The sequence below is a fragment of the Panthera leo genome, chromosome B4 (assembly GCF_018350215.1).
Source record: "Panthera leo isolate Ple1 chromosome B4, P.leo_Ple1_pat1.1, whole genome shotgun sequence".
NCBI classification, from domain to species: Eukaryota; Metazoa; Chordata; class Mammalia; order Carnivora; family Felidae; genus Panthera; species Panthera leo.
Genome location: NC_056685.1, coordinates 34,768,331 through 34,789,910, shown reverse-complemented (window position 1 = coordinate 34,789,910; position 21,580 = coordinate 34,768,331). Strand labels below are relative to the sequence as shown.

The following is a 21,580-nucleotide window of genomic DNA, read 5'->3' as shown; positions in this document are numbered from 1 at the left end:
GAATTTTGAAGAAGTAGATTAGGCACATTCATATCCACCTTTCTGTTCCTATGTCTACATATGGGAACTTCTATTTCTAGAGTAAATGACTTTTGTGCTTAGTGTGAGGGGAACATGAATAGCAGGCAAATTTCTCCTCCCTATTTTATCATTTAATTTCTATATCCTCCGTGTGTATGTAAACACACAAATAAATTTACACATTCTAATAAATCATTACATTTATTATACAGTAGGAAGTGTTGCCAGGAAACCAGTTGTCAAGCAAAGCTATATTTTGAAGAGTGGGAGGTGTATAATTATCTTTAAATACTTTCTCTGGATAGTAATTACCCCCACCCCCACCCCAGCCCAAATCCATGTGACTCCCCTGAATGGATGTGCACAGGAACAGCACATTTAACAGCCACTACCCTATCCGACAGCCACTCCTTCAGCGAGTCAGGCAGTTCTAGACCCATGGGATAGGCCTGACTATGTGGTACCTCGTATCCCAAACTCGGGACAAGAGGAACTTAATCAAGTTCTCAGTATTAAACTGACTCCAAGTCCATTTTTATATACTGTAAAGAAATGCAAACTTGATTCTTTGGACTCTGAATCACAATTATCAGTGATTTCTGTAACATAAAATTATATCTATTTAAAATATTCTTTGAAACTACAGTGTAAGCTATTTAAGACCAGATAGAAGTTTGTCCTGAAAATTCATTTTTTAGGAAAAAATTGCACCAAATTTTTCTACATTATTAATAACCACAATAATAGGGAAGAATCAGTGTCCTGTCCTGTCAAGATAAGACTCCTCAGTATCGAGAGCTGGCAAACTCCAGAGGACCACCAAGAACCCCTTGTCCCACTCCTTTGCCCCTCTCCTCAGCCTCCCTCATCTTCATTCTTACCCAGGGTGGTATGTCTAGGAAGATGTAAGCCTCCCTATGTGCATTTCGAAACCTTAATTTTCTGGCCCCAATGCATTTCTTCTCTATGCAGTGAATTACCCCTAAGTAGCATGTAAGTATCCCCTACAAAGAGATAGCACACACTAGAGATGGCATTCAAGCACCCATGATGAGGTAGGGTCAGATCAGAACACTATGTGATTAATTCTTCCTTCCCTCCCTGTTCTGCAAGCCAAAAACTAAGTTCTGTCTGCAGTTCTGAGGAAACAGTTCTCTTCTTAAATGTACTTCTCACTTTTCTAAAGTGAGTTAAAATCCTAATAGATTTTAACAAAGATTTGGTAACAGGATTTTCCACAGACAGTAGGTAGAAAACACAGAATGAAAACATAAATGAAGTCAAGCTGTCTTGAAAGTCAGTTTGGGGGTGGGTGGATGAATCCATAGCAGCAAGGATCTGCATTTCTAGAAACGTAGAATACAGATGTGAATACAGATATTCATGGACTATTGTTCCAAGATGCTTCTTTGTTCCTTCCCTGCCTTCTTTATTACCCACACAGGGGCACTGCCTTCTGACTGCCTGTTGGGTCTCTCTATATACATGACCTGCAAACACTTCAAATCTATTTTTTGAGCTGGGCGCCCCTACTTTCCCCTCATAGCAACCTCCCTGCCCAGAGCACTGCTTCTCCTTGTCTGTACCTATATTGGCTAGAGGTGCCACTCTCCAAATCACCCCAGCTAGAAGTTTTGGCTGTCCTTCCATACCTTTCTCTCTTACCTTGCACATCCAGTCAAGCTCAAAGTCCTATTGATTCTGCCTCCAAAATTGTGGAGTGTCAACTCAGTGTCCTCTTTTCCATTAATAAAGCTACTGCCTTCATCATCTCCAGCCCAGATGGTCAAAAGAATATTTCTCATACTACCTCTGATCTAGAAGTTGTTTTGTTGTTTAGATGGTTTTCTAAAATCAAATTCCATCATTCTCTCTCTGGAAATCGTTAAGGTGGCCTCTGTAAGTCTCCCTCCCAGGCACTTCTCCACAATCCCCTTCCTTCTCTCCTTTGTTGCTACTGTCAGCATTTATTAAATGTTTGGTCAGTGGAACTACCAAACATAGCTATGTATTTTCTCTGTATCTAATAAGGATGAAATTTGGGAAAGCTATAAACTCCTGCACCATAGAATTTAAAAATGTGAGTGACTCCTTGGTATAATCTAGCTTAATGTTTCTCAACCATGGTTATAGATTAGAACCCTCTGGGGAGCTTTAAAAAATACCCAGCCCCCAGAGAATCAGATTTAATTGATTTGGAGTTGGAGCCTAGGTACTAGTGGGAGGTTATGATTGTTTTTTTAAGCTTCCCCAGGTAATTTTATGTACAGCCAGGTTTGAGAATCATTGACAGAAGTCCCTAACCAAGAGACCAAAGGAACATTTTAAGGACCATAGCTAAGCTTCCAGGGGTCCATGTGCTGTTGTATGAACTAGTATGCAGAGATGTGTGTGTATGTATGCGTGTGTGCGTGTATGCTCTTTTCTGAACAGAGGATCTAAACATTCATCAGAGTCTGAAAACATTCCATAACCCCATAAAGGCAAAGAACCTCTGATCCAGATTCAGCCCTTACACTTTACAGATGAGGCAGCATCTGGGCGAGAGACTGGGCTGGGGTCGGGGGAGAACCAAATCTGGCTCTGCCACTGTGTGATATTAATCAAGGTATTCAACCTCCATGGCCCTTAATTTACTCCTCCTCAAAATCAGGATAACACCTGCTTTTCAGGGTTATTTAAAGAATTAAAGAGAAGGCATGGAAAGTGCCTAATATGGTAACAGGCATAGACGAAGTTTCATTAATGGTAGACATTACTAGTCCTATTCCTACCATCACTACTAATAATTCTCCTAATACTTGCAATATAATTTTGAATGATGCTATTATTATAAAAAAATATCTATTTATACCAGATGCAATATATGGTGTGTGTGTGTGTATATATATATATATATATATATATATATATATATATATATGGATTTTATTGATCTGAACAACAACCCTGTGAGCTTGGCCCTATTCCTGTTTTACAAATGGGAAAAATCAAAGCTTACAAGGGGCAGGGCTACACCTGAGGCCACACAAGTGACAGATCCTGGTTAATTTGACATGAAGCTTATCTGTTTGCCACCAGATTGTACTGCTCTGGTGAGGCCAAGTCCATTAAGGGAAGAAAGGAGACCACTATGATACCTTTCAGATTGGAAAAAATCTGAATTTCACAGTCACCTCCCTCCCCATCCCTCTCTCCTTGCTCCTTTTCCAGCCGCTACTGGCGTCGGTGGAATCGGTTCTGCAGAAGAAAGTGTCGTGCTGCAGTCAAGTCTAATGTCTTCTACTGGCTTGTGATCTTCCTGGTGTTCCTCAACACACTCACCATCGCCTCAGAACATTACAACCAGCCCCACTGGCTCACGGAGGTCCAAGGTGAGAGGCAGCCCCTGGCACTATCCTGCTTTACTCTTGTTAACTTAGCCCTAAATCCCAGGGAGGGAATGGTCACAGGCACAAGGTTGATGGGAAAGTTGCCAGTGGCCGTGGCTCTTGGCAGGCACCATGCTGGAGATACCAAAGGCCTGACAGTTTGCAAGCCCCATAGTAAAATGTGCAACCTCATTATAAACAGATGTGGCTCACCTGTGTAGGCCCACACCATCTGCCTACCCCAACAGTCACCGTTGGGTCCAGGTGACAAGGACACATGCTGCCCCCTGTTTGGCTATCTCAACCCTTGGCTGCCAACTTCCCAGAATGGATTTTCAATACAATAGCCTGCAGGTGGACCTGCCAGAATGTGTGAGGATGAGGTGAGCAAAAAGCCAAGAAAGAGGACAGTAGTGGCCTGAGCACGAGGAGCTGTCCTCAATGGGCAGTTAGTACCCTTCCCTGAACCCCTAGAAGAGGACCTCCCTAGCCAGTGCCTCAGCTCCATGCCCAGGGAGTCAGGCAGACACAGGGGCTGCATTCCAGAATGCTGGGAGGTGGACAGTCTCCCAGTGTAGAGGGCAGACGGGTGACTTGGCTCCCCCTTTTGGCTGATTGGTTTGGGCAGATTACTTACCTCTCAGAACCTCACTTCTCATCTCTGAAAAGCTGCTGGGAGGAATAAAGAAGATCAGCACACAAAGCCTTTGATACATGGTAGATCCTCAATACATGTTTACTGTGATTATTACTAGATACCCCTTTCTTGTCACTTTGGCCCCAATTGTTCTGTTCTGGCAGCAACATATGGGAGAGGTGTCCTGGCTGGGAAGGGAAGCATCTGGCTTTTTCTCCAGTGATGATAATTACTGTTTTCTTTCTCCTCCTCCCCCCTCTCCCCACTCTCACATCTGTGTTGGGATCCTACCCCCTCTCTTGAACCCACCAGACACGGCCAACAAGGCACTACTGGCCCTTTTCACTGCGGAGATGCTGCTAAAGATGTACAGCCTGGGCCTGCAGGCCTACTTTGTGTCCCTCTTCAACCGCTTTGACTGTTTCATCGTGTGTGGGGGCATTCTGGAGACCATCCTGGTGGAGACCAAGATCATGTCTCCCTTGGGCATCTCTGTACTGAGATGTGTCCGGCTACTGCGGATATTTAAAATCACAAGGTATTTGGTTTCTCACTTCCCTTTGGACCTGGAACTCAGGTAGAAGTTCTTCCAGAAGGCAAGGGAGGCAGAAAGTCCTGGGTGGGAGAGTAGCTGCTATTTCTTAAGAGGTCTATCCTTGGCTCATATATGATGGAGAGGAATTTTTCTTCATTTAGATGACATATCATTTATAAGTACCTTTGACCACTGCTACCAGAGACAACTCAGTGGCACAAACAAATTTGGGATTTATTTAGTTACATAAAAGAAGTATAGAGGGGCATCTGTGTGGCTCAGTCAGTTAAGCATCTTATTCTTGATCTCAGCTCAGGTCATGATCTCACAGTTCATGAGATTGAGCCCTGTGTCGGGCTCTGCACTGATACTGTGGAGCCTACTTGGGATTCTCTCTCTCTCTCTCTCTCTCTCTCTCTCTCTCTCTTTCTGCCCCTTCCCTGCTCACATGTGTCTCTTTCTCGCTCTCTCTCTCAAAATAAATACATAAACTTTAAAAAAAGTGCAGAAGTGGGCATCCCAGGTTAACTGAAGAAGACAGAGACCCCGTCCCCTCTGTCCTTTTTTTTTTAATGTTTATTATTTTTGAGGTGGGGGGAGGAGCAAAGAGAAAGCAAGACACAGAATTTGAAGCAGGCTTCAGGCTCTGAGCTGTCAGTACAGAGCCCAACCTGGGGCTCAAACCCACAAATGCATAATCATGACCTGAGCCAAAGTCAGATGCTCAACTGACTGAGCCACCCAGGCACCCCTCCCTGCTGTCCTTTACTTTGACAGCCTTAGAACCACTTTCCATTCTCTGGGTCATTAGGTGGCTTTCAGAGATTGAGCCATCATGTTTGAATCAAGGCAGGGAGAAGAGAAAGAGCAAGGGACCAAAGCAGACACCCATCCTGGCTGAGTCAGCCCTTCCAGAGCTCTTTGAGAGATCTTACCAAAGGATCTGTTCTCATGGCCACCCCAACTGTTCGAGAGACTGAGCAATGTGGTCTTTTTCCTGTGCATGTGCTGCTGAAAATGCAGTCCAGTTTCCTTAACTGAGTAAGGATGATGGCTATCATGGCACAGATGGCTTTCACCCCTCCTTCCTCACATTCACCCCCTCTCCATCTGCCTGTCCATCCACCCACCCGAAGACTACAATCTCCCCAGCTCTCGGGGTCAAGCAGTGATTCTCATGAAGAGGAGGCATGGACGGGGGCATGGGGCCAAGCAGCATGCTCTAGGACAGTCATTTCGACTGTGTTGTGACCTATTTGAGTGGTGAAATCAATTGATTGAATCACAACCATCGTTTTTAAGCAGCTTTATTGACATATAATTTACACACTATAATTCATGCCTCTAAAGTGTACAGTTCAGTGTTTTTCTGTACATTCACATAACTTTGCAACCATCACCACAATTTAGTTTTAGAACATTTTTATCACCCCAGAAAGAAACCCATACCCACTCCTCATTCTCCCCACATTCCTCCCAGCAGCAACCAATAAAATTTACTTTCTATTTCTGTAGATTTCCCTATTCTTGACAATTTCTATAAGTGATATTATGCAGTCTGTGGTGTTTTGCGACTGGGCTTCTTTCACTTATGTAATGGTTTCAAGATTCACCCATGTTGTACCATGTGTCAGTACTTTATTCCTCTTTATGGCTGAATAATATTCCATTCTGTGGATACACATTGTGTTTGTATGTTCATTCATCAGTTGATGGATATTTGGTTTATCTTTACCTTTTGGCTACTATGAATAATGCTGCTATGAATATTCATGTATAAGTTTTTGTATGGATTTTCAGTTTCGTTTCTCTTAGATATATACCTAGGACTAGAATTTTTAGGTCATCTGATAACTGCACATTTAAGATTTTGAGAAACTGCCAAACTGTTTCCAAAGAGACTGCACCATTTTGCATTCCCACTGGTGATGTATATGGGTTCCAATTTCTTCACATTCTCATTTTCAGTGAAAGATTTAAATAGAATAGGAAACTCTCAGAAGGCCTCACATGAACATAAACATTGTTTCTTAAAAATCTTTGAGATATATGTCTGAGTTGCAGTAGGTTGTGGTCAACCTTGAAGGGACATATCAGAAACATGTGAAAGGGAGGAGGCTCAAACTCTGACAAACCTCCTCTTTGTAAGAGTCTCTGCTTTGGGATCCCAACTGATAATAGGGCACCGAAACCATCAGTTGTATTGTATTGGGAAAAGAGGGAGTGGGCTCAGTATCTTTCATTCAGGGATTTGAAGGTAACCATACCTGCTTGTGTTCTGAACATGGCTGTATGAATGGTCGGGGCTTGCAACACTGCCCTCAGTTTGTTGTTCTCTTTATGGCTCTCTCAGCAGCCGCCAGCACACACTCATTCCTGGGGTGCTGTCGAAGGTCAGATGAGAGAAGGCACTTAAACAGTGCCAGGCCCAGGGACACTCAGCAGCCAGAAGACTTATTATTAACCTGTTTATTATCTTTGTTGTTATTTGGAGGACGGAGAGGTGGGGCCCTGAGAGCCACCTACACATATACAGTCTCTTACTTCTGTTTCTCTCCCATGTTCCTACTATGCATCAAGCTCTGAGAGATAAGGGAAGAGAGGTATGGTATGACCTGAACCCAGGAGAAGTTTAAAGCCTGGCTAGGGAGATGGAGTTTGTGCATATGAAACCATTGAAAGAAAATCTAAGACAGAATAAAATGAGCTGGCAAATGTTGGGACAAGGATGGGAATACGTGCTATTAGAAGTTGGGAAAAGGAGAAAGTCCCTGGGGAATGTTTAATGTCACAGGATGGACTTCAAGGACATGCAGAATTTAAACCCACAAGTTTAATGTTCCTGAGCAAACACCTCCCTTTCCCTCACCCCAGAAAAAAACTCTTTCTGTATGCCCTGAATATCTTGGCATTACAGAAAACCCTTGGCTTGTTACTAAAAGTAGTAGAAATATAATAACAATTATTGTTAATATGCATCAGTACTTACTCTGTGCACCTAGTGTGGTCTGGCTTTTTTCACTTGACTCATCCTCACAATTAACTGTAAGAGAGGGTCAGAGGAGTGTACTATTATCATGATTCCCATTTTATAGATGAGGAAACTGTGGTTTAAAGATTTAAGTCACTTACCCAAGCCACACAAACTGCTCAGGGATGAATCTGGGATTAAGTAGCAGATCTGTGTCTGACCTCAGGTTCTGTGCTCCTAACCATGACCATGAACTGTGAAGTTGACTGCTGAACTGTCTTGTCTTTATCCCAGAGGTGTGCCTTAAAGGATTTTTACATATGGATTCTTGTTGTTGGATATTTGCTGATTCTACCTGTTCCTCCTTGGGTCTGGTAAAAGCTATTTTTCACTTGGAGTTTTCAGTGCCTCCTAAATAGTTCTCAAAAGTCTATGTGTTTGGGGGTTTGTTTTTGCTTTTGTTTTTTAGATTCCTATAGAAAAGAATTCTTGTTCCTAGATATTGTCATAGAGTCTTGAAGAGATTTGACATTCATTCTATTTCTAATCAATAATTTATCTACTTCTAAACTGAAACTATTGCCATGAAGCCATTTTTAAAAATCTGTCTTTGTCAGAGAGCTTCCCATAGTCCCTCCACAAGAAAGATTAGTGGTATTTCAGATCTCTGTAAAGTCTATAAACAGAATAATTTCATTATCTAATTGGAAGTTACTTTGGCAAAGGCCATCATCTTCCTGTTTTGCAAGCCTCCAACCCCTCGGGTGCTTTTGGAAAACAACGTAGAGACTATAACTATGTGGGGAATCCCATGCCCCTTCTGAACCTTGTCTCCAGTATACTCCAGTGACCAAGAAAATGCCTAAAATATGGTCTGGGAGTGGACATCTGGTCTCTAGAGATGGGTCATCTTGAGATGGTCCTGTCATCAAGCAAGCATATTTCTCTATCTTCTTTTAAAACCTCTTAGAGAAAATTTTGTAGTATCTCAGTATTATTAGTATGTTAAAAAAGCATTTTTTCACAGTGCATTCTGACCCAGTGATTGTGATTCTCAGACACAGTTAAACCCAATAAGAGCTCATGAAGGACCCACACCTCTAGAGATTTCGACCAGCAACTTCTAGAGAGTTCCATACTGGTAATCCAGTGACCTCACTTTGAGAAACGCTGGTCTAATTTCCTGCTGCTGTCCTTTGTCCACTTCCCTGTCTTAAAATATGGACCTTCATATACAATTGGAAACCTTAATTCTTTCATCTGCTTTCCCTTCTCTATACTGTATCCCCTAATCATATTAAGATTGTACTTTGATAGTTCCTGACTGGGAAAACATATAATGATAAAGAGCTACTATGAATTCAGCAAAGTCTTTAAATTATTTTAATTTTATTAATTCCTATACACTTGTATACATTTGAAAAGTGGTAATGTACACACAAGATGACTGTCTATTTATCTAGAGTGCTGTAATGTTTGGTGTATCCATGGATTTGTGGATGCCTTCCTAAAATTCCAGACTTCCCTTACCTCACCCAAGACCTGCACTCTGAGTTTGGAATACTGACCTAGACTAAGAACCCTCAACCATGATGTCAAGACACAATGGTATGTCCAGAGCCGTTGAACAGTGCATAGCAATAATTTGTTATTATAGGAGATGAAATACCAAAGTTTATGAACAGTTAGTTTTCTAAAAAGTAAATGCAAATAAATTCAAGATTGTTCCTGTAACACCCTCACTGTTGGTCATTTGCATTCACAAATGCTTTTATGAATGGGCAAGAATGGGCTAGAGTTACCACTCTTCATGTTACCTGAAGGGAGCAGAAGTTTTTGATATATGATGAATATGAATATGATACATGAAGAAAATGAATTTTCCGCATGCCTATTTTTGTGTATTTTGTCAAAATCTGAGAATTCATTAGAGAGTATACTATGCGTATGAATACCATCCATCCTACATGTCTCATAAAAAGAAAGAAAGAAAGAAAGAAAGAAAGAAAGAAAGAAAGAAAGAAAGAAAGAAGAAAGAAAGAAAGAAAGAAAGAAAGAAAGAAAGAAAGAAAGAAAGAAAGAAAGAAAGAAAGAAAGAAAGAAAGAAAGAAAGAAAGAAAAAGAAAGAAAGACTGGGAACCCTGCACTGGACTGTAAATCAGTTGACTACTGAGTGTTAATAATATTGGGAGTGGTAAATTACCACTAAATTATGAAATAGGGAAGGCAAGATTCCTGCCTCAGTGAGAACAGAGAGGCATACATGTGGCCAAAATATTTGTCATCTTTTGATACATTACCCATGACAGTGGGCCTTCCAGCCAAGTAATAGATTGGATTCTTTCTCCTGCTTTGAGGTTTTACAGGGCTCTTGAATGTTGCCAGTTTTTAATATCAAGTATGTCTACTCTTTGTCAGTCCAGTCTGACTTATTCTACAGGGAGGAAGAAAGACCTCAGTTAGACTAAATCTGGATGTGATTTCAATTTACTAATTGCATTTCATTTTTTATAAAGTTTGTTTTTAAATGCACTGAAATCCCTCCAGCCCTTGCTGTTTTCTCTCTTAAACCTTAAATCCATTTCTTTCTCCTACTGCTCCTCCCCTGTGGCTCCCTTCCCAGGCCCTGAAATGTGAGTTTGGGCTGACTCAGCATAGACAGATTTACTGATGAATCATGACCACATATGGGCTCCATAGAGCCCCAAGGTGAGATTCTTTCGCAAATTCTCCAGGCTCTAAATGTCTCCATTCCAACTGCCAGAATCTGACCATGAGCATCAGATCCACCTCCACACTGCCCTGACCCTCCCCACTCTAGCCCTCCTCTTCTCAGGACACCGTGGAGGCTCTGAGCTCCTTAAGGACCATTATTAAAGAGATATGTTTGGCATCTGCCCAGTTCCCAGGCCAGAGTCTATGGAGAAGGCAGCTCAGACTCAAGAGCCTGCTCACTGCCTTCAGCATGAAGGGTGGTTATTCTCTGGAATGGTGACTGGCTGGTATTATCTACTGGGGATTAAGAAGACCCAGATGAGGATGACTTGAATGTGTTCCTTCCCTAACCCTGACACATCTGGTACAGGGGCCCACTAGTGAACACTGAGTAGCTCTGCGGTCCAGGAGCTCAGAGGAGCACAATCCCAAGGCAATCCCAAGATGAAGACCAGATGACCTTGCCAGCATGACAGGGTTGCATTCCCCTACTGGGAATGTATTAGTGCAACCAAGGCCTCTTATGCAAACAGAGAAGACAAGAACTTTGAACTTGTTATCCAAGGCAGGGTTTGACTGTAAAGCAAAACACATAAACTGTGCATTCTCCTAGAATGGAAGGGGCAGAGGTAGATATCAGCAGGAACTAAACGGTAGATTTGGCCTTGAGCTCCAAGCTGTCCCAGACCCTGACCACGATAGTATAGAATTCTCTGGCTCTTCCTGGACCAGCACATACCTAGTCCAGCCTCCTACCTCACTAATCCTTCCAGGCTCTATTGTGTCTTACAGAACCAGAGGCCAACTTTACTGAAGGGCTAGTCCTTGTACACCCACCTTGTACATCCCTGTGGCAAAGCTGAGCTTCCTCCTTTAGTGAACCTTCTGTGCTTCGCCCAGTTATCTTATGTGACCTGCATTTCTCCTCCCTTCCTTAGGAATAGTGTATAGAAGCCTCATACCACACAGATTCACCACATGAAATTTGCTTTATAAATACTCTACCAACAATAGATCACTACCACCAACACTGAGAGGAGTTTTATTTTGGAGAGGGTTGGGGTGTTTTTACCCCTCAGGACAAGAAGAGTTGGGACAGGTATAAATTTAGCTATGAACCTCTCTGGAACAGAGAGGAAGTAGGGTGGAGCATTTTCAAAGCACCCTAAAGCTATTAGTACTGTTATTTTGAAGGTCTTTTATTTATAGCAGGCTCGATGCTCTCCTCCATACCTAGACTGTAAAGAACCCTGCCCTGAGCTATTTGAAGCAAAAGTTCACAAGATGAAAGTTCCAGTTCAAGCAAGGTTCAGGCCACTTTCTGCCACTAAAGATAAAGGAGAAGTCCACAGGGCCCAAACAGACTTAGCAGAAAGAATGATGGAGATACAATACCCCTGAACACATGGTGGTCATTTAAGCCAAGAGAGGCAGAGGGGAAAGCTAGCAAAAGTGAAGCCATAGTCAGCAAGTGAAAGAATTTAGGTAACAAAGAAATTGTCTGGATCAGAAAACCCTCATGTGCACCCTACTTTAAAGAGAGAACAGTGGGCTAGGTTGTATGGAGGATGGGGGGATGGGGTGGGCAAAGACACACTTTGTAGAGAATGATTTAGAGCCACAGGAGAATTGAAAAGTTGAAAGGATGACCATAGCCAGTGGAGTGTCTGAGGATGGTGGGGTGGAGGGAGGGGAGTCTTTAAACCTGGGCATGTGCATCTGGGGCTGTGAATCCCGAAATACAGAACGAGACTTCTGTGTATGTGGATGTGTGTGTGCACTGTTCTGAAGACGAGATGCTCAGTTTTCCTGTCTCTCTATGAGGCCCGGACATTAGTTTGTTCTGCTTCTGCTCACCTTTCTCCAAAGATGTTCATTTTTGGTGACTGTGTGTGCTTCAGTGGTTTTAATTGATTAGGATAAAACCCTCAGCTGATTGCTAATATGCCACTAACTCTTTTAGTTTTTATGTCTAGAAGCTAATGTATCTAAAAACGAGAGTGATTCTGAGACCTGAGGCATCGTCTGATCTGCATGCCACGGTGATAACAGCCACCAAGAATCAGATTGACATTAAGGAAGAGAGAGCTTCAGGACTTGCATGGCTGCCAGCATTTCATTTAAATGCTACTTCATGTCACCCTTCCCAGAGGCTGCCACCTGTCACCTACAATTCTCATTGATATCAGTGGTAATGAGGCCCCCACCCTATCTGCTGCTATCAGCCAAGGCGTGGGAGGCTCCAAAATCCAGCTCTTCTCTGACCCCTAATTGTGTTCTTTGCCACATCAGTTCAGCAGTCCCTTTGTCTCGGTCCTTTAGAGAGCACATAAAACGTCTCCAACCATGTGCACATTAGGGATGGACACCTTCTGTTCAGCAAGCTGTATGCCCCTCGTAATGCCAGACTACTGGCACCAGCTCTCCTCCCTTAATTCTGCTCCAAAGGAACAGAAAGTACAGATGGCAAGCCAGCTACAGGGCAGACCCCACCTTGCCCCTATTGAATGGAAAGCAACTGGAAGTTGAAGATAAACAGCATAAACAGCCATTTGTTTCTTTGTCTTCACTGTGTCTTAACTGTGTGACTGGTCCTAAATGCATTATCTTTTCAGTCTGGGTGTTTTTCATGAGGAAGGTAGGATGCCGTCAGTTTATCTGATTGCAGTTTGTCCCTTAAAGTCTGGTTCAAGCCCTTCAACCCACAACCATTGGTTTTCAGCCACAGGATGGGAGTTCTTCCACAAAGGAGACACATGTTCATAGAACTCTTTGGGAAATCCTACTGCAAGGGTCTCAAAGCCATAACAACCCTATCTTCTATAGGGCAACTGATACATAATCACTTTTTTCTTTTTTTGTTAAGATATAATTGGCATATATATTAGCCATTATATATAACATTATATTAGTTTCAGGTGTACATAATGATTCGATATTTGTATACATTGCACAGTGATCCCCACAATAAATCTAGTTAATGTCTGTCACCCTATATAGTTTCAAATTTTGTGTGTGTGATGAGGATTTTTTAAATTTACTCTCTTAGAAGCTTTCAAGTATACGATACAGTATGATTAACTATAGTTACCATGCTATCCATTCCATCCCCAGACTTATTATAACTGGAAGTGTATAAATTTGACCCCCTTCATCCAGTTTGCACATCCTCCAACCCCAATCACCTATCTATTCCCTTAATACATAATATTTGGACTTAATGTCAGGCAGTGGAATAGTCAGGAATCTCAAAAACTCTACCCATGAACTTAGGGAAGTTATAGGAAAAGAAATGATGTGAGAGAGGTGTTTTCAGGCAAAGTATGTTTGACTTAAGTACATGTGTGAGAGGCCACCACCACCCCACCCCTTCTCCCGACACACATACACAGAACTATCTTGTAATCCCATGTCCCTTGCTTTCCCCTCCAGTAAGTATAAATGTGTCACATTTATAGTAAGATTCATTCGTTCATTCAACAAAATATTCATTGATCACCTCCTTTGACTAGCCATTGTTCTAAGCACTAAGGATACAAACAAAGCAAGTGAATTCCCTGCTCTCACGGACATTACATTCTCATGGCAAGTGGTAATGAGTATATTAAATAGTGGGAATAGGAGATAGATGTGGTCAAGGGAGGACCACTGTGGTGAGGGGACATTTGAACAGAGGCCTGCAGGGACTGAAGTGAGCCACACAGAGTTCTGGCGGAAACCTCTGTATACAGCAGAAAAACAGGGACCAGGGCAGGAGTATGCATGGAGGCTGGGGGGGCAGCAGGGGACTGGTGGGCTGGAGCAAAAGTGGTGGGGAGAGTGGGAGGAGATGAGGTCACTGAGGCAGTAGAGGCCGATTCTGCATGATCTGTTAGGCCTTCCAATGGGAAGCAAGAGCATGAAACAGTATTGAGGTTTAATGTGACTTACATTTAACAGGGCCTCCTGCTGCAGTGGTGTGGAGTACATAGATGATTGTGTACTTCCCATTGCATGGTGTCAGGAAGTATGTAGCATGAGTTTGTCTCGTTATTGGTGATTCTAAGTGTAGAAACTTGGTTAAGTGGGTATCTGCCAGATTTCTCCACTGTTGAGGTACCCTTTCCCTTTATGATTAAGTAATCTATGGAGTGATATTTTGAGAGTATGTGAATACCCTACTCCCCAGTGACCTTTCACCTAGTGGTTTTAGCATCCATGATGATCATTACTGAATTCATTGCTAATGCTAAATGGTTATTTTTTTAATTTTATTTATTTATTTTGAGAGAGAGAGCAGGGAAGGGGCAGAGAGAGAGGAAGAGAATCCTAAGCAGGCTCCATGCTGTCAGCACAGAACCTAATACACAGGGCTTGATCCCACGAACCCATGAGATCATGACCTGAGCCAAAATCAAGAGTTGGCCTCTTAACCAACTGAGCCACCCAGGTGCCCCCAAAATGGTGATTTTCTGATTCTATCGTTCATTCATACATTTGTGTTATCCATTTGACATATTCTATAAAGGAAACCTCTACCTCCTTTTTTAAATATCGATAGATTTACATTGTTTTTCAGTGTGTTATAATCCATTACTATCAATTAAAAAAAAAAGTATGGTGGGGCGCCTGGGTGGCTCAGTCAGTTAAGCATCTGACTTCAGCTCAGGTCATGATCTCGCAGTTTGTGGATTTGAGTCCCCACATCAGGCTCTGTGCTGACAGCTCAGAGCCTGGAGCCTGCTTCGGATTCTGTGTCTCCCTCTCTCTGCCCCTCTCCTGCTTATGCTCTGTCTCTCTCTGCCTCTCAAAAATAAATAAACGGTAAAAAAAAAAAAAAAGTATGGTGCATTTGAGGGCTTTTTACCTGAGATGTATATAATGTGGAGAAAGGCTGCAGGGAGCAAGTGTTGAACAGGGAAACCTGTCAGGATGTGGGATTGCTGGCTCGGCTGGTGACAGAGTATGGGAAGTGGCCAGATTCAGGCTTTGCTTGGAATATGGGACCACAGAGCTTGCTGATGTGGGGTCAAGAGAGACTTCAGGATGACTGCAAAGGTTGTGTCTTGAGCCAGAAACTATGGGAGATGATGGGGTTGGAGTTCTGTCATTCCACACATCTCATGTTGTGAGCCCATCCCTGGCTGACCAAGAGAAGTGCAGCCTTTCCCTGGATACCTCAAGGGACATGGGGAAGCGTGAGAAGAGTCCTCACTTTTAGTCAAACACTCCGCCCATTGCCTGCCCCTCTGACCATTACAGCCCCATACCTGCTCCACTGCTAGCCCCCCAGGGCACTCACTATCTGCCATCTTTCATGCCCAATGTTTCCAAAGAGTTCTTCTCCACTAGATTACTCATTTTGTTTCTCTATCACAGCCTCCACTTTCCCAGAACTCCAGGCACTCCTCCCACATCCCCTTTCCTCTCTGCCTCCTGGCTGCTCCACTCCACCAAACCTCTGTCCAGTCAGGGGCCTCCTTGTCTGGCTTCCCATTGGGTCCCCATGGCTGTCACACACCTCTGAATCTCAGTTGTGAGCCTGGTTTGAGTTATTTCCCTCATGTCCATGTGCCTCATGAAAATTAAGGCTTCAACCTTCTTTGGCCATAAGGGCTTTTCCAGAATATTCCATGACAGTTGAACAGACAGGAGATCTCTAGGGGGCTCTGTGACCTTAATCCATATATACTCTTCCCTCTGATACAGCTGGAAAATCTTGTTATAAATATGCTCTAAAGTTACTGGTTCCTAAATACCAGTCTACTGACAAGTTTTGGAGTGGTAGAATGAAAATCACTCAAGTCCCAGCACCAGAGATTATGATTTCATGGTTCCAGGGTGAGGCCTGGGAATCAGTATATACAAAATGACCAAACTCCTCTGCAGTTTCCTCTCCAGTGTGGGAACACTGCTCTAAATGTAAGAAGGGCCGGTATCCTAGCCCCAGAGAGGTTCTCTTACTTCTGGCTTTAAGCAGAGCAAATATTACAATCTCTAGCCTATTGGGGTGACAGGCAGTCTCTCACAGTAATACTAGGTTGGACAGAATTTATCTGAGGACAAAGATGGGGAGAATGGAAGAAAAAAACTTCTGATCTTTGCCTTCAAGAACTCAGAGCCTATTTGGAGGAGATGAGACTGTCACAAATGAAAAACACTGAAGAGCATTTATAGAACAGATACAAATAAATGTATATTAATATTCTGCAAACAGAGGAAGAATGGCTGGCAGGCAAAATAGAGGTAGAGAACGGCTGAATTTGTGAAGGAGAAAGGAGCATTAAAGACGCCAGGCTGGGAAGAAGTTCACGTTTACATCCAAACTGTTGGCCCATCTGCTTCTTTCACCTAATATGGAACTATTCTCTGGAGAGAAGTACCCAAGCTGGGGGTGCAGCTATGAGGCTATAACGGGGGTGGTTTGCATGTCACTCTTTTAAGCAGCAAAAGCAATTCACTACATATATTGCTAATAAGCTGGGAATGCCTTAAGTGGAGGCAGTCAAGACTGTGACCTGGAAGGCAGACAGGCCAGAGGTGGAGCTAAGGAAGTGAGATTTCTCAGTTGCACATGCTCCAGTTAGAGGCTGTGTTCTTTTTGCTACAGTGCATTTCCTTATCGTGACAGGCCCAAGCTTCATCCAGCAGCCATTAGCAACCCACACCCACACCCCTTTTCCAAGAGGAAGGGATTTTCCCAAGGCTATAATGAAGAACCTCTGTATTTACAGTAAAGGACTGTGACTATAATGACTGGGAGCCTCCTCTCCAAGGCCTCTCCATCTCTTCCCAGAAAGACCTCCCTGCCTTACTCATAGACCTCTTTGGTTTCCGGTAACCCAGGAGTTCCTAAACTTCCCTGCTTATCAGAATCATCTGGAATGCTTGTCAAAAATACAAGTTTCTGGGCCCCAAACTATAGCTATTGAATGAGAATCTCCAGAAGAGACTTTTTAAAAAACCAAATCTTTGGACAGGGTAAATCTGGGAAACCTCACTAAACCTTGTACCCTCTCTTAGGGGTGCCTGGGCTGAGGGCAGCATTCTTGGGAAAAAAAATTAATGTGTTTTTCTGTCTAAAGACTGCTAGTGATAACAGTAATTATTAACCTTTATCAACTGTGTGCCAGGCACTATACTAGGGTGTTTTTTTTAAGAGTAGGAATTATATTTTTTCCAGTTTTTTTGAGGAATAATTGGCACACATCACTGTATAAACTTAAGGCATATAAGCACTCTCAACAATAGCCAAATTATGGAAAGAGCCTAAATGCCCATCAACTGATGAATGGATAAAGAAATTGTGGTTTATATACACAATGGAATACAACGTGGCAATGAGAAAGAATGAAATATGGCCTTTTGTAGCAACGTGGATGGAACTGGAGAGTGTGATGCTAAGTGAAATAAGCCATACAGAGAAAGCCAGATACCATATGGTTTCACTCTTATGTGGATCCTGAGAAACTTAACAGAAACCCATGGGGGAGGGGAAGGAAAAAAAAAAAAAAAGAGGTTAGAGTGGGAGAGAGCCAAAACATAAGAGACTGTTGAAAACTGAGAACAAACTGAGGGTTGATGGGGGGTGGGAGGGAGGGGATGGTGGGTGATGGGTATTGAGGAGGGCACCTTTTGGGATGAGCACTGGGTGTTGTGTGGAAACCAATTTGACAATAAATTTCATATACTGGGGAAAAAAAAGGCACATAGCATGATGGTTTGATTTACATATATTAGGAAATGATTACCACAGTAAGTTAGTTAACATGTGTCATCTTATATAGATACAATAAAAATAAAAGGAAAAAATTCCCTCCTTTTGATGAGAATTCTTAGGATCTTCTCTGAACAACTTTCCGGTATATCAGTGTCAACCATAGTCATTATGCTGTACGTTACATCATCATGTACAGGTCATCATGACCTATTTATCTCATAACTGGAAGTTTGTACCTTTTGACAACTTCATCCAATTCTCCCCCCCTCTGCCCCCTGCCTGTGGTAACCACAAATCTGATCTCTTTCTTCTACAAGTTAGGTGATTTTTTGCTTTCTTGTTTTGCTTTTAGATTCTACATAAAAATGAAATCATGCAGTATTTGTCTTTCTCTGTCTGACTTATTTCACTTAGTGTAATGTCCTCAAGTCCATCCATGTTGTCATAAATGATATTATTTCCTCTTTTTTATGGATGAATAATATTCCAGTGTGTATGTATTATATACACCACAAGTTCTTTGTCCATTCATCCATCAATAGACACTTGGGTTGTTTCCGTGTCTTGGCTATTGTAAATAATGCTGCAATGAACATGGGGGCACAGATATCTTTTTCAGTTAGTGTTTTCGTTTCCTTTGGATATATTCCCAGAAGTGGAATTGCTGAATCATATGGTGGTTGATTTTAATTTTTTTGAGGAACTTCCATGCTGTTTTCCATACTAGCTGCACCAATTTACATTCCCACCAACAGTGCACAGGGTTCCCTTTTCTCCACATCCTTGCCAACACTTGTTACCTCTTGTCTTTTTGATGATGGCCATTCTAACAGGTGTGAGATGCTACCTCACTGTGGTTTTAATTTGCATTTCCTTGATGGCTGGTGATGTTAAGCATCTTTTCTTGTACTTGATGGCCATTCATATATCTTCTTTGGAAAAATGTCTATTCAGGTCCTGTGTCAAATTTTTGAATTGGATTGTTTGGGGCTTTGCTTTTTGGTCATTTCGTTTTGTTTTTGCTTTTGAGTTGCCTGTGTTCTTTATATATTTGGATATCAACCCCTTATCAGATATATGTTTGCAAATATTTTTTCCTGTTTCATAGGTTGTCTTTTCACTTTGTTGATGGTTTATTTTGCTGACCAGAAGCTTTTTTAGCTTGATGTAGTCCCACTTGTTTAGTCTTTATTTTGTTGTTTGGAGAGCTGCTTTTTTTTTCCTCATGTAATATTCCCAATTGCTACTGTTGTCTCTATTTTCTTGGATGATGAGGTAAATAGAAGGGAAGTTATGTGACTTGCCCAACTGCAACTAGCAGGTTGTGGAGTTAGACTGGAACTCAGGCTTCTCACTTCTTAGTTCCCTCTATTTGCCATTACACATTACTGATCCTGGAACATTGAATTAACTAGCTCCACACTCTAACTGTGAGCTTACCAGCCCAGTTCACACCACCACCACTATATTAATGAAGGGGCAAAAGGAGTTATAATTTATCTTAAAATTTCTAGTGGATGCGTGAATGAGGAGTGATGTTAAGGAAAGCATAGAAAAAGGATGCTAATCTCCCTCATGCTGGTCCTCAGGTACTGGAACTCCTTAAGCAACCTGGTGGCATCCTTGCTGAATTCTGTGCGCTCCATTGCCTCCCTGCTGCTACTCCTCTTCCTCTTCATCATCATCTTCTCCCTCCTGGGGATGCAGCTCTTTGGAGGAAAGTTCAACTTTGATGAGATGCAGACTCGGAGGAGCACATTTGATAACTTTCCTCAGTCCCTCCTCACCGTGTTTCAGGTATGGACTCTTCTCTGCTGGGATTATGAGCGGGAGGGTGGTTGAGTGGCAGGGTTGGGTTTGGGTGGGAAGATGGAGTCTTGAAAAGGTGGTGGAAAGCTTCACCCTTACACTGGGCAGCCAAAGCCAGCCTAGATCAGTCATGGAGGGACCATGCCCAGTTGAGTCCTGAGTTCTTGTAGTTCCCCCTACCCTCAGTCCCCCATGGAATTCCACTGTTGTATGAACCACTGGGGTAAAAAAATCTAAATGAGTAGTTTAAAAACTCTTGCTTAACCACAGAAACTTCAGATAAATTCTGCAGGAAAGCCCAAAGTATAAACAAAGGAAAGCAGACTGCCCTCATTGGGAGAGGAGAGGGTGATGGGGCTCCGTCTTTCCTACCCACCATTCTTGCCCCTTGTTACTCTTTCAATGAATACATTCACATTTGCAAAAGGGCCCTGAGGAATGGCTGATGGCAGCCATCTTGTGCACTGCATGTGAGTAGAAAGAGATGCTTTAACCAGGAATGCCTTTCAGTCACTTCTCAAATAATATCATGCCAGTGCACTTTGTCTAAGTATAGGGTCAAACTTGCCCAGGTCAGTAGTTCAGAGCCCCTGGGAGGAAAACTGGGGACCAAGAGGAGGGAAAGAGGTGGAAAAGAGATTTTAGACATTTTTGTTAACATAGTGGGGCAGGGCAGGGGAGTTTTGGGGTTTGCTGTTGGTCTAACGCTGTGTCCCTTATTGGTGGGAATGTGTCATTCAGATCCTGACCGGGGAGGACTGGAATTCGGTGATGTATGATGGGATCATGGCTTATGGCGGCCCCTCTTTTCCAGGGATGTTAGTCTGTATTTACTTCATCATCCTCTTCATCTGTGGAAACTGTATCCTTTGCTCCTGCCTCCCCGCCCCTGCCGCCTCACCCTCCCTCAGCCTGCAGCACGATGCCAAATATGTGTGCCCAGCAGGTCCTGACTTGGGGTTGAAAACGGTGGTTGCCCATCCACAGGGCCCCCAGGCAAGCAGGGGAAAGGTGTGCTCTGGGAAGAAAACGTTTCCTGTCCCAGAACCACCTTAACTGTGGAGGCAGGTCTTGGTGAAAGCCTGGCTCTTTGGCATAGGCGGGGATGTAAGTTCATATTCCTGAACCAGTTTGGGCTGCAGTGTTGCCTGACTCCAGGAGGCACGATCTCATTGTAGTCTAGGTGAACAACGCCCCCTGGTGTTGTGCATGTACAGCTACTCACATAGATTCCAATGTGAACACACTTGGAGTTGGGCTCCAATGCCTTGGGCTATTGCTGCTGGAGGTAGGAAATGCAGTTAAGGGGGACTGAGCCATCATTCTTGAAATGACCTTCATCTCTCCTCCCTATTTTCTGCTCAGTGTCCCTCCCTCTGAAGCCACTCTCCAGGACTTTAGTCACAGGCAAAGCTGGACAGGCTTCACCAAGCAGACCTGACAGGTCCTTGCTGATCCAGGCCATGGGCAGCTTTCCAGGGACTCAAGCTGCAGGCGGTATTCTCTCCTGCTGGTCAAAACCCCAAGAGGGTTGTGTGCAGAGGCAGATGGTAAAGTAGAAGCAGCTCTGGCCCAAGATTCGGGTTTAAATCATAGTTTAATGTAGTGCCCAAGGCATGAACATTGATGCTGACAGACAGGCTTCACCTTTTCCCAACTGGGTGATCTCCAGCAAACTAAAGGTTCTCTACCTCAGTGTCTGTAAAATGGGGTGATGAAACATTACTGCCTACTACTTAAGGGGTCATGATGAAGTTTAATGAGATAATTTATGCAAAGCCCCTCCCCTGCCTGCCACAGCGCCAGGGGACCAAGGGCAGGT

General features: G+C 43.1%; 1 protein-coding gene across 1 annotated transcript in view; it reads left to right on the top strand.

The window, feature by feature from the left end:
• CACNA1C (calcium voltage-gated channel subunit alpha1 C) overlaps positions 1-21,580 on the top strand; it is a 657,848-nt gene that overhangs the window by 528,705 nt on the left and 107,563 nt on the right. Inside the window, exons 12-15 of the mRNA XM_042945417.1 lie at positions 3,235-3,395; positions 4,342-4,567; positions 19,539-19,746; positions 20,500-20,620. Coding sequence (XP_042801351.1) covers positions 3,235-3,395; positions 4,342-4,567; positions 19,539-19,746; positions 20,500-20,620 — 716 coding nt within the window. The remainder of the gene's footprint in view (positions 1-3,234; positions 3,396-4,341; positions 4,568-19,538; positions 19,747-20,499; positions 20,621-21,580) is intronic.